General features: G+C 44.2%; 2 protein-coding genes across 2 annotated transcripts; both read left to right on the plus strand.

Annotated features, from left to right (window-relative positions):
- Positions 1-6,609: 6,609 nt before the first annotated feature.
- On the plus strand, positions 6,610-12,040 carry Tifab (TIFA inhibitor). The gene is made up of 2 exons (XM_047556063.1): positions 6,610-6,669; positions 8,551-12,040. The coding sequence occupies exon 2, from the start codon at positions 8,561-8,563 to the stop codon at positions 9,200-9,202; it is 642 nt and encodes a 213-aa protein (XP_047412019.1). The 5' UTR covers positions 6,610-6,669; positions 8,551-8,560; the 3' UTR covers positions 9,203-12,040.
- Dcanp1 (dendritic cell associated nuclear protein 1) lies at positions 10,206-12,029 on the plus strand. Its single transcript, XM_053743410.1, is given in 6 exon segments — positions 10,206-10,215; positions 11,488-11,695; positions 11,697-11,760; positions 11,762-11,819; positions 11,822-11,917; positions 11,920-12,029. Coding segments are annotated over 6 exon segments (546 nt in total).
- Positions 12,041-13,848: the final 1,808 nt, after the last annotated feature.

The following is a 13,848-nucleotide window of genomic DNA, read 5'->3' on the forward strand; positions in this document are numbered from 1 at the left end:
CTCAGCTACAATCCTGGTCTGGGACTATCCTCATTTTCCCTCCTTGGGGAGTCCTTTCTACGCTGCTGACCTTTCCAAACCTCCACAGCCTTCATCATAACTGTTAATTTATTGTTCCATTTCCCTCTGTTAGGTTGTCACTAAGACATTATTACTCTTTTATTTATTTTATGAGAGATTATCCCTTGCATACTTGACTTATTAGTGTCTACCTAAAATTAGTAGTTTTATTGCATCCTGAACAATTCAAGAATCTTGGAACACATAATTACAATTAACCCTCCCACCTTCAATGCCACTGTTGTCATAGACTTTAATTATATGCATATTTTAAACACATTTTAAAATGTCATCATCATCATCATTTCATGTAGTAAATATTAACTTTGGTTAATACCCCTTTCAATAGCTCTTCATTTCTTTCTGAATGTCTATGCTTCTATTTGGAGTCATTTTCCCTCTGCCTGAAGAGTACTGTGATTTATTTTAGTGTAGGTGTACTAGTGAAAGATTCTGTTTTTGTTGTCCTTATTTTTTAAGAATATCTGGGTATAGAATTCTAGGTTAGCAGTTATTTTCTTTTAGAACTTTAATAGATGCCATTGTCTGAAATTTCATAATTTCATTGAAAAGCCAAACATAACATTTAATACTGCTGGTTTGAAGCTTTCATGCCCCTTTTCAGACTGCTTTAAAGAATTCCTCCTTGACTCTGGTTTTAGTAGTTTTATCTTGATGAGCTTAACCATGATTTTCTTTGTATTTACCCTTCCTGGAGTTTGTCCTGGAATCTGTAGCTTGTTGTCTTTGATCAGTTTAAGAAAATTCTCAGACTAATTCTCTTCAAATATTTCTTCTGCTCCATTGTCTTACTCATTTCTGAGATCACAGTTACACGTACATTGATTTTTTTCCCTCAGTGTCCTATATTTGTCTTACATATTTCCCTAAATTTTCCATCTTCTTTTCTTCCCATGATTCAATCTATATACATTCAACTGACTTATCATCCAATCTATTGGTCTTTTCTTCTGCTAAGCTATTAACAAATTGTTTATTAACCCATCTACTGAATCCTTCATTTCAGTTATTATATCTCTAGTTCTAAACTTAAATCTGATTCCTTTTTAAAAATAAATTCCCATTCTGTGATAAAATTAGCCATCTTGCATTTATTTCCTTGAATGTAATAATAAAGTTATTTTTAAAAGTGTCTGATAATTTCAATATCTGGATTTCTCTTGGATTTTTTTGAAAGTTGACTTATGACTTCCATAAAACAAAATGTCTCCAGCAAACTAGGAACATAAGAAAATTTGAAAAAGAACATTGCAAAAAACCTTCAACTGATATAATACTAAATGATGAGAAATAAATTTTGACACCAAGTTCAAGAATAAGACAAAGATGTCCCCTCTCACAATTCCTTTTCAACATCATACTGAAAGTACTAGCTCAAGAAATAAGAAAAATAAATGAAAGATATATGTATTGGAAAGGAAGAATAAAACTATCTTTATTTACAGATGACAAATACCTATGTATAAAATCCAACTGGTGGAACTAATGGTTATAGAAAAATTGCAGGACACAAGATTGATAAAAAGAAACCTGTTGCTTTCCTGTACATATAAGCAATTAACTAGTGGAATCTGAGATAAAATGTACAATGTCATTTCTATCAGCATCTGTGTAAAGGAAATATTTGGGCATAAATCTAACAAAACATGTAACAGATATATAAGGAAAACTATAAAACTATGATAAAATAAATAAAAGAAGAAATATCTCATGTTTATTCCATAATATCACCATGTCAGTTCTTTCTACCTTTAGCTATAGATTCAATGTCCAAATATAAACTCAACCAAGTTATTTTGTGGCTATTAACCAACTGAATCAAAACAGAGAGACAAAAGATCCCAAATAGCCAACATATTATTGAAGGAGGAAAAACAAAGTTGAAGGACTGGCACCACCCAACTTCAAGATTTACTAAAAAGTTACAATAGTCAAGACAGTGCAGTATTGGTGAAAGAATGGACAAATAGATCAATGGTACAAAATTGAAAGGTCAGAAATAGACTACAGAAGTACAGTCAATGATTTTTGACACAGGAGTGATGGAAATACAATGGAGAAAAAGTTGTCTTTTAAACAAAAGGTGCTGAGGCAACTAAACATCTATATGCCAAAAAAAAAAAAAATGAACATAAGACACAACACTTACACTCTTTATAAATAGTAATTCAAAATTGATCATACATCTAAATGTAAATATAAAACTGTAAAACTTCTAGAAGATAATATTGAAGAAAATCTAGATGACCTTGGGTTTACTAATGATTTTTAGATGTCACACCAAAGGTATAGCCCATAAAAGAAACAGTCAATAAGCTGGACTTCAGTAAAGTTTAAAACTTTGGCTCTGCAAAAAAAGACACTGCCACTAGAACAAGAAAACAAGTCACAGACTGGGAGAAAAAAAATGCCAAAAAAAAAAAAGTTGATAAAGGACTGTTATCCAAAAAAAGAAAAGAAAAGAAAAAGAAAGAACTCTTAAAACTGAACTATAAGAAAAAAAACAACTGGATTTAAAATGGACAAAAGATCTGAACACTTCACCAAAGAATATAGAAATGGCAAATAATAAGTATATTAAATGATGCTCAAAATCTTATGTCATTAGGAAACTTTCATTTACAACAACAATGAGATACCACTACACACCTATTGACATGATGAAAACCCAAACAGGGATAATGCCAAATGCTGTCAAGAATACAGAGCACCAGGTACTCTCATTCACTGCTGGTGGGAATGCAAAATGGTACAAACGCTTTGTAAGACAGGTTGGCAGTTTCTTATAAAACTCAGCATACTCTTTTTTTTTATTGTAAACATCCCACAATCCTGCTCTTTGATCTGTACCTAAAAGATATGAAAACGTATGTTTAAATACTTGCACAGAGATGTATAAAGCGACTTTATTCGTACCTTCAATAGGTGGATGAATGAATAAATGTACTATGGTACATACAGACAGTGGTATATTATACAGTATTAAAAATAAATAAGTTATCAAATCATAAGAGACATGGAGGAACTTTATTTTTTTTAATTTATTTTATTGTAAACAAATGGGATACATCTTGTTTCTCTGTACATGAAGTAGAGGCATGCCATTTGTGTAATCATACATTTACATAGGGTAATGGTGTTTGATTCATTCTGTTATTTTTCCTTCCCCCCCACCACTCCCACCCCTCTTTTCCCTCTATACAGTCCCATGGAGGAACTTTAAATGAATATTACTAAGTAAAAGAAGCCACTCTGGAAAGGTTGCATATTGTCTGATCTCAACTGTATGATATTCTGGAAAAAGATAAAACCATGAAGATAGTAAAAAGATCAGTGGTTGCCAGGGCTTGGAAGAAAGTAAGGATGAATAGGTGGAACACAGAAAATTTTTAGAGCAGTGAAACTATCCTGTATACTTTCCACAGAGCAGACTGTAAAAACCACAAGCTCTGGACTTAAGTTTTTGTCTATCTGTACACACTGTCACCACTGCACTTTGAACATTTCTGAAAATTCTCTCATGCTACTTTCTAGTTATGGTTGAATTGAATCCATCTCAAATTCATTTACTGAGGATACCTCAGTTCTCAGCATGTGACCTTATTTGGAGATGGTGTCTTTACAGAGGTAGTCAAATTACAACAAGGTCATTAAGGTGGGCCCTAATCCAAATCAACCTGCATGCTAAGAGAGTATGATATGAGTATGAAGGCAAATGTCAAGATCAAGCACCTACAAGCCATGGAATGCCAAAGACAGCCAGCAAACCACTAGAAGCTAGGTGAGAGATATGAAACAGATTCTCTTCCATACAGCCTGCTGGAGGAACCAGCTCTGTCAAAACCTTGGTCTTGGATTTCTAGTGAGGTGTTTTCGTTGTTTAAGTCACCCAGTGTATGGTGCTTTGTTAGGGCAGCCCTAGATAACTGATAGACCAGTTGATACCTCTTTCAGAGATAATATAATTCTCTGATTTCTGTCACCTATGGGCTAGTTTTGCCTGTTTTTATACTTTATATTTATAGATTCATATATGTCTTTTATTCCTGTTTCTTTTGTTCCATGTGTTTTAAGATTATTTTTGTTGTATCTCTAGCAAGTCCCCTTCTGTATAAGTCTTTATTTTGTGCATTTCATACAATCTGTTTGCCAGTTTTTCTATTCATGGACATTTGAGTTGTTGCTAGTTTTTCATTAAGGAAACAAAAATTTTATGACCACTTATTCAGATCATTTTGTGAACATGTTACTGAGGCTATTTCTGTTGTCTGTTTTTTCTCATATGTGTTTTTTTTTTTTTTTTCTCTTTTGTATCTCAGAATGCCTGGTAATTTTTTATTAATCATGCAACATCATTAATGAAAAATCGTGGCATCCCTGTGTGATATTAACTTTATCTAATGAGATTTTAATTTCCTTTGGAAAGGCAGTTAGAGGAGAGAGAAGGAGATCATTTGGGGTTAGGACTCAGTCTTCTTTAGGTAGGGTCTTCTTTGGCTTTCCCTTAGTTCTAGGTGAATCCTATGGGTCTCAATTGAAAGACTGAGTGTTTAACAGGGCCCTTCTTTCTTGGTTGGCCCCGAACTCCAATTTTGGTCCACTCAGTACCATGAAACTTCCTAAGCCTTTGCTTGGATTCTCAGTCTTTTAGCACTTGCTTTTACTTGGAGTCTCAGCTTCTCATCCCAACCACTTTGAAATCAGCAGATGACTTGAAGGTAGAGAAGAGCTCCCTTCTATGTGGTTCTCTTATTACCTGGGCCTTGACCTTTTGAGTCCTGAGCTCCAGTGTGTGTCTCCTCTGTCCTGTGAGACGAGAGTTCTCAAATGCCACTTTCTGTTCAGTTTCTAGATCCACATAGCTTTTAAACTGGCAAATGCCTCATAGAAATGAGGGCTAATACGTGAGGCTTAAATGAACAGGTTTCCCCTCTCCTGAGTTCTAGCTGCCTGTTGCTCTCCAAGGCCTTCAGATTTGTAATAACCCAGCATTTATAGTTGTTCTTGGTGGGAAGGTGTCTATAACCAACTCTTCTGGAAGGAGCTGCATCATTAAAATTGGCTCCAATTCATTGAGTCTGCTCTGTGCCAGGCACCATATCTAAGCACTTTAGTATTTTTCTCTTTTCTTTTCTGAATACTCACAACAATCCTCTGAAATAGGCCCTTAACTGCTAAGCACTCAGCCTCTTGAGTCTGGCCTTGAGGTCAGGACTTGGCTCCAGGGTCTCCCTCTTCCAGAAAGCCCTCCCATCACCATCCTTCTGTAGCAACAACTGTTTTTACCCAAGTCTCCCTGAGCCCCCAGTGGTGGTGCTGATGTCCCAAGCATGAGCCTAACTGGGAAAGTCTCCCTGGCACACCTGGCACAGCCCTGGGCTTGCTGGAATGCAGGGAGATGCTGGGCAGGAGCCTGTACTTAATGCTTTGGGCACTCCAAATGCAGATACAGTTCCCATCTCTCGGGGAGCTGCTTGCCTAGGAAGCCTGAGTAGTGGTATCACATTAGCTGAGGCTGGTAAGGATGGGTGATTGTGGTTAGAGTTCTCTGTTTTCCCATGTTAGTTACTAAGCAACAAACCAGAGTGAAGGGAGGACCTAAGTGCTTAGAATAGAGGAAGCAGGCAGAGGGGTCTGTCAGAGGCCACAAGGATCACTCATGAGGAGTGAGTAAGCAGTGACCTGGGGTAGCAACGTGGACCAGGCACCCACTTGCTGATTCAGGTGGTATGCCTTCCACTCTTCTGTTATAAACCCTCTGAGAAGTCCCAAGATACCCAGGGTCTGATGGGAGAAAGAAAGGATTGTGTTGGGTCTTTGCTTGGCACTAACCTAACTGGGGTCTTGATATCCCCCTGCATCAGATGGGCACATATCTTTGGTAATCTTGGCAGGGTGGTGGGTAAGGAGGGCAACATGAACACACTGGTGGGCTGTGAAGAGCCATGCCACATGAGGAGTCAGTACTACCATGACATTCATTCAGAGCCCACAGTTCTGGGTGAGCAGCCATCTTGACCTCTTCTAGACTGCTTGCTGATCAACAGAGACAGAAGGAGTGGGCATAAGAGACTTCTTTCTTGATGCTCTGCAGGAGAGGTCACCTCCTATAAGTGGCCTTTCTCTCTCTTCCACTGCACCTAACCTTTTACTGAGTACCTCTGGGGACTGCCACATTGCCCACAGCTTCCTTGGTCAACTCTGTCCAGCAAGAATGAGCTCCTCAAGATGTGGGAGCTCCCTGCCAGTTGCCCCACTGTCCACCCACTAAGGTCTCCTTTCCAACACACTGGGCTGCTTTCACCCTATTCAACAACTGGTGGGGAAGGAAACCTGCAGCCACAGGGGTCCCAGTCTGGGTTTTCCAACTCTAAGTAGTGGGTTGCACTTCTTTAATGGAAAATTACACTTTCATTTTCTTTCCTAAGGAGAAAAAGGAAGAAAACAACAAAAGCGAAGCATGTGCTGACACATCATGTTACTGAACCGCAGCCATAAGAAGCCTCCCTGTCCTTACCCCACCCCAGACCCATTCCCTGAAGAGAGTCAGAGACGCAGGGCTAATGCATATGAGCCCCTGGCCATAAGGTAAGTGGAGGTCGGAGGGACTGGAACCCTCAGGGAGGCTGGGAGGAGGGATCCTCACCAGATACACACCCCAAAGTGTCTTCCCAGACAGAAGGATTGGATTTCTGCTTCCACAGACCAGTTTGGATCCAGAAGACATGATACTGCCTCTTTAGGGCTCCACTCTAGTGGGTGATTTCTGTCAGCTTTGGATCACTTAAAAAAGCAGAATAAGGTCACACAGAGTGGCAGTGAATCCCTTCTGAAAGATTCTTTTGGGGTCTCCACATCTTGGGATTGGTTTCTAGAAGTGAAGTATATTTCAGTTCAAATCTGAGGGCATGGATGCTCATCCCAGCTGTCTTGGAGAAGTGTGGGCAGAGGTACTAACTAGTGCACTAGGGAAAAAGAGTGTCCCAAGAGGTCCAGGCCTTGCTGTCCGACTGGAAGGTCAACATGAACCTATTACATCCAAAAGGCAGGAGGTGCAGAGAGTTGGGCACACAGAGAGAACAGGATTCTGTACCACTGGCACAGGCTCCTTGTCCTACAAACCTTAAGGACTAGGCTACTATTTGTGGTTTCTTGGGACCTGTTTTCACTATGCATGAGCTTCTTATCTAGCCCAGATGTGCTTTAGACACTTGCTGTGGCCAGGTGCTATCTGTACTGGGCAATGAGACACACTCTGCCTGCACTTAGGAGACCTCAGGGAGATAGGAGAGGAGTTCAAGGAAGACAGGACAAGGGCTCACAGAACTCAGACATGAAATGCAAAACAACTTGGCTGGGGTGGGGGTGATTGGCTCAGTGCCCCAAAAAAGATTCTCCCTGCTGTGGTTGCCAGATGACACAGAGGGATCACCTTCCTCAGCCAAAAAAAAAAAAAAAAAAAAAAAAAAAAAAAAAAAAAACAACTCATAGAAGAGATAATATCTTTTGAACCTGGCCTTGAACAATGAAGAGCATTTGGGATGGGATATGGATATGTGAATGTGGCAGAAAGTGTGTGTTCCTCAAATCCATGCAGGAGCAAACATTGGAAGTGGCCCTATGGTATGAGCCAATGACATTCTAGAGGAAAAATTCCTGGAGATGGAGTGTAGGACAAACAATGTGTGCATTTCTCGCTGTAGTAGACATTGCGGTTGCTCCCCTCATCCCTGTGGGTTATTTAGTGAGTGGTCTCTTAGCACTCTCCATCTTCTGTGTCAGCATCTGCTTTCTGCTCAGAGGTGAGATGCTCACTCACTTCACTAGGGAAAAGTGCTGAACACATTGCCTAGTCGACAGGAAGCACTTGGAAGGGGCTTGCTATTCTTATTCTTCCTTTCTGATGCCCAGGACCAGTAGGCTTCCCTTTCCTGTGTCCTGACACATCTCTAGAGCTAGGAGCACTATCTCCTCCTCCAGTTGGGTGCTCCTGAGGGTAAAGGATTGATTGCATCTGCTTCTCTGCAACAACTGGTTCTGTGTCAGGCTTAAAGGAGGGCTCAGGGAGGGTTCGTTGTGTGACTGTCGGATAGAAAGATGGTGTAGATTGTCTGTCTACCCTCCCCTTCCCATGAAGTGGGACCAAGTTATTTCCAAATGCTAGTCTATCAAAATCCCACCCTGCAAGATGGTATGCTCATCCCCTGAATGGAAAGATGAACATCCTTAAAATACAGAAAACTAAAACTCAGAGAGAATGGGCAGCATGTCCTACTCTTTAAACACAGGAGAGATGAAGCTAGTGCTAGACTCAGTTCCACAGCAACTCCACCCTTGACTCCATCCTGGTGGCAGAATGACAGTATCCATGGACACCTGGTTCTGATTAGCTAAAGGTGACTGTGGTGGGGGTCCCTGAGGTGAACAGACTAAGTGGCACTGAGATGTGTCTGTTTTCCATCCTCCCAGGCTCTCATCCATGGAAAGGTCTCTCACAGTCCTGCGGGTAAGCCTGTACCACCCCACACTGGGCACTGCTGCCTTCATCAATGTCCCTCTGGAGTTGCAGCATGACACTAGCACATTGCTCATTGGGCGGGGGCGTGACACCCACCTCCAGCTGCAGTTGCCCCACCTTTCCCGCCGACACCTGTCCCTGGAGCCCTACCTGGAGAAGGGCAGCACTCTGCTGACCTTCTGCCTCAAGAACCTGAGTCGCAAGAGCTGTGTGTGGGTCAACGGATTGCTGCTGAGGTTCCTGGAGCAGGTCCCCCTGAACATCATCAACAGGGTCTCCTTCTCCAACATCCAGATGACTATCCACATAGAGGGAGGCACCTCCCTTGAGGCTTTTGTCTGCTGCTTCCATCTGAGTCCCTCACCCTTGATTTACAGACCCAAGGCCGAGGAGACAGACGAATGGGAAAGCAACCCCCATGGGCAGCCCCTCCTGGGTTCAGGACAGCGAACTCCAGTTAACCTGGGGTTCCCCACAGCCCCTCCCAGACTTGGAACAGCACTCTCCAGTCAAGCCCTGGAGGAGGAACAGAAATATAGCTCTAGAGGGAGCTGCCAGACACTGCTCTCTGCTAGCCCTGCCTCTGAAAGCAAGCCTTGCTGAAACAAACCTTGAAATATTTGAGCTACATCATGAAAAGTTGACATGGAAGGTTGACATTTGAGGCATGCTGGCTGTCTCACTTATAATGAACCAATTCTGCAAACGCTGAGCAGCCAGGGGGTGGAGAAGCACCCTCCATGGCTAGAGGTAATGGGAACTTCATATACTTTTAGAGGCCCTGAGGGGTTCTGGGGAGACTCTCTCAGCATCCCCCCACCCACCATTTTCCCCCTTGTCTGACTAGGAGTTACTTTATGTTGCTCATTTCACACACAGCATAAGAGGAGGAGTTTGAGGTTGCAGCAAGAATGCATGGACACATGTAGCAATTACGTTTGTGGTAGCTTGGGGTTACCTTCAGCTTTTAAATACCCACAGGCACTCAGGGCTTAGGGAAGCCTGTGTTTAATAAACTGCAAGTATTTCATTAAGCTGGCATACCCAATAGGATTCCCTGATCCCCATATGGGCCAGGTGAACGCCATGTTGTCATGCAGAAGTGGGGGTGGGAAACCTAGAAGAGGTGTAAGAGGAAATTGGAAAGGTGGAGGCTCACATTTCTGGAAAGGATGCAGGCAGAGCTCAGCAATTCCAGGATGGGAGGCAGGAGCTGGGCTTGTCTGGAAATCCATTGCCACCATTGTCACCATGGTCTTCCTTACACTCCACCGTTCTCTCCTATTCTGGATCGAAACCTTGGTCAAACCAGAGCAAAGTTCTTCAGAAAAAAGAAAAAATGGGCTCTGTCAGGAGGTTGTGGCAGAATTTACTTGAGGAGTTATTTCACTCAGGGTGTGCATATATCAATAGGGGGAGGTGGTCTTTCCAAAAAAGGGATTAGTAAGGCCCTGGGAAGGCCAATGGTGGGAAAATGCCTCCATGAACTTGGGGTGCATCTTGGTGGCAGCCACTTGCCATGCTGTCCTAGGAGGGGAGAGTGTGAAATAGAATTGGTGTCTAGCCACGTAATAGATGGTGGGACCTACAAACTCAGATGGTCACCATGGTCCAGGGTATCCAAGACGTTGCACCCACTGGCTGACATGTGGTCCCTGGAGTCTGAAACCACCTCTGACTTTGGCCATTTCCCACCAAAGAAAGACACTTTGGCATGCATGGCAGGCTACAGGAGGTTCAACTCTTCTCCCAGGCCCTTAACCTCTTCCCCTTGGAGAACTTAGCACTGGACAAGACCCAGCCATGCCTTTGATTCCCCTAAAGTTGGAAATTAGAGTCAAGTATACTTAGATGGGAGCCACAAGGCAGAGGAGAGCACCGCCTACAGGGAGGGAACTACTCAATGCCATGAACAGACCCTCGGGACTCCCAAAGCAGTCCTTCCCTCATTCATTCAACAAACTTTCATCAAGCACTCCCTTTGTTCCAGATGTGTACAAAGCCCCAAGAACCAGCAGTGAACCAGGCTAACAAAGTCTGCTTCCATAGGCTCAGGCAGACTATTTGTTACTTACATAGGTCCAAGAGCTAGTGACTTCAATATTTGATCACCACTGCGATTGGCGCTCTAGTCACTGTATTTTCTCTCTCCTCCAGCTGGGCGTATTATTAAGTGGCCTCATCTATTATGTACTCAGCACTCCACTGGATGCTATGTATATTGCTTTATCCAACCTCACAGCATTCCAGATATATGACAAATCATATTAACCATATTTTATAGGTGAGAAAACTGGGGCTCAGAAAGGTTAATTATTTCACCCAAAGCTACACCATTCATGAGCTGCATGATCTTGGGAAAGTGACTTAGACTGATTTTACCTGTATTTTTCCCTCTTGATAATAACATACCCAGCGCTCAATGCCATGCCTGGCATGCAGTAGGCATTCATAACAGTCAGCTACTATCATGGGACCTGAGAGAAGGAACCCAATAAATATAGAGTAGAGAGCTCACTGCAAACCTGGAGCTTGGGAAGATTTGAACACTGGCAGACTGGCTCCAGAACCCAAGGGCTTATCACCTTCTGTGATTCCCTGACAGAGGGTTTAGTTTTAGCCCTGGATCCGTGACCAGTCAGGAGAACATTTTGACCTGTTCTTGCACCAAAAGACCCAATAGTCAGGGTTTGCAATACCAGAGACACCCTGCTGGGGCTGGCAAGAAGTGGCCGTGTGTAGTTTGATCTGATGACGTCCATTGTCTGGAACTGCTGATTCTAAAGGCGGCGACGCTCCCTCACTGACTGAAATGCTGCCCAAACTCTGCATTACAGAGAGCCTCCCCCCAGGGAAACTGAGAGGCCATGACTGAGATTACACCTGAGCATCAAAGAGTGAAGAAAGCAAGCTGCTGGGAGCACTGTGGGTCCCCAAGCACAGCTCCCTGACGCCTTGGAGAACCTTTGAGATCAGTTGCTGCCAACCAAGAGCCCCTCTCCAGGGCCTCAGTGAGGGTTTTCTCCCCAGAAAAGAGCAAACCCACCCTGCTGAGGTTCTCCAAGAGAGAGCAGCCCACTTCCTCCATGGCAGACTTGGATTTTTGGGGTGAAGAGTCTATGAGGCCCTTGGGGACCCAGGATGCACTGAACAGCAGGCTGAAGAATCACAGGCCAAACACAGGATGCTAGGAAACATCTGGTTTGGTGTTTCAGACTCTACCAACTCATGAAATCTCCCCAGGAAACTCAGACTTTGCTTTTTACTAAGTTTTCAGGACAGCAAAACTCTGCCCATCCTAGGCTCCACTTTTTTTTGAGTAGATCCATGGCACTCACCAGACTCTCCTAGCAGCTAGAATGTCCAGGTTGGCTTCAGGGCCCTGGGTTACTCACTTGACACTATTTCCCTTGGTGCATGGACAGCCTGAGCAGGGGGTGCGTCCCTCCCAACCATCTCTTCTGTGTTCTCTCAACTCCCACATACACAGTGACTCAGTAGCCTAGGAGCATTCGACCCTCAGCCCACAGACTCGGGGACACACACACTCAGGTGAACACCGTGGTGGTTCTGAGCTAGAGGTCTGTGGTCAGACTGCTCCTGGGTTAGAATTCATGCTGCCAACTCACTAGATCTGTGACAAGTGACTGAATCTCCCTGTGTTGGAGTTTATTCTAGAAAATGAGGACAATATCAGCACTTCCCTTCTTAGCGTCATCACCAAGGTCAAATGAGTTTCCACATGTAAAACATCTAGTGCAGTCTGTGGCACACAGTAGGTGCTCAAGAGGGTCAGCTATCATTGGTCAGTTCAGTGGAACAAATTGAGTGCAAGTAGACACAGGGACTAGTTCACAGGCACACACACTCAAGCACACATCTGCTAAAAGGAGCTACATCGATTACAGTCAGATAGACGATGTTGGGAAATTTAGAAGTCATCCTCCATGTGGTCCCTTAAGGCACCTTAACCCTCACACTCCTCTGCTTTCCAAGAATGTGAATTTTCCCAATCCATCTGTGGGCTTGCAGCATCCACGCAGGCCAACATGTCAATGGAAACATAGGTGCTACCCTCTCCCCAGTCCCCAGCCACAGAACATGGCCCTGAAGCCCAAGGCAGCACCATGAGGGAGCAATGGCAGGCACATCTGATGATTCAGTTTTGCCACAGCCTAGAAGAAGGAAGCCTGTGACTGACCAGGGCTGTCCCTGGGGCATCAGCACTTGAGGACCATATATTCCACACGTGTTTCTCTAGTAAGACCTCAAGCTCCATGCAGACAAAGGCCACAGGTTGTTGGAGCTGGATAAATGGCAGATGGACAGACAGATGGGGCATTGGTGGTCAAGGCAGCTGTTCCCTGGGTGCCAAGGCCTGAGCCTGGTTTCATAGACCAGGTGCTGACAGTCTGAGGCCCACAGTGGAGAGAAAACAGTCATCCAGCATGGGCGAGAAGGTGTGAAGCCTGGGCTGACAGTAGAGGTGGCTCTCTGCCTCCTCTGGGCCTCAGTGGGGCAGCCCAGGGCCTCTGACTGGGGCAGAACAAGGAGGGGCTTCCTTCTCATTCCTGAGCATCTGTTGCCACAACTCAAGAGGAACCTGAGGTTTGGGGGTTCTGTGTGCTGACTGCAGAGGAAAGTTGATGAATTTGACAGGGTGCCATGTCACGGAAAGAGAGAGTCGGCTCTCAGCCAGTACTGCCAGTCCCCAACAGAGGCACATAAAGGACAGGCAGCCCCAGGAGACTCTGGGAGGGGCCCTGAGCAGCAGCAGTCAGGAACAGGGCTGACTGGATTGAGTCCAGCCTGTTGCCTACCAAGTGTCCATAGGATCTGCTCTGAGCCCTCTCCCTGACCCTTGTGGAGTAGGGGCCAGCCCATGCAGACCCACTTCCCCAAGAACACACCAGCAACACAGCTCTGCGGTACCCTCATTCCATCTGCACACACCAGAACTGTTAAAGAGATTCCTGGGGGGCCCTCGGAGGCCAGAATGTAACCCTGCTGGAGGCATCTGCATCTTCAAAGAAAAGATCAGAGAGGGCAATGCTTAACCTGAAGGAGCATGTTTCATAGAAGAAAGAGTGGTTAAAGGTTTCTAAGCAGGCCATTTGAGGACAAGGTCTAGTGATGACTGATGTCACCATGGTCCATGTGGTCAGCCGTTCCCTCCCTCCAGCATGGCTTTCCTGTGTCAGCTCTGCCTGCATTCCACTCACTGTTACTCCAGAACCTCACCCCATCCA

Source organism: Sciurus carolinensis, chromosome 6 (genome assembly GCF_902686445.1).
Source record: "Sciurus carolinensis chromosome 6, mSciCar1.2, whole genome shotgun sequence".
Lineage (NCBI taxonomy): Eukaryota > Metazoa > Chordata > Mammalia > Rodentia > Sciuridae > Sciurus > Sciurus carolinensis.

Coding starts and splice junctions, on each gene's coding strand:
- Tifab (XM_047556063.1), top strand. CDS start 8,561: ATGGAAAGGTCTCTCACAGTCCTGCGGGTAAGCCTGTACCACCCCACA.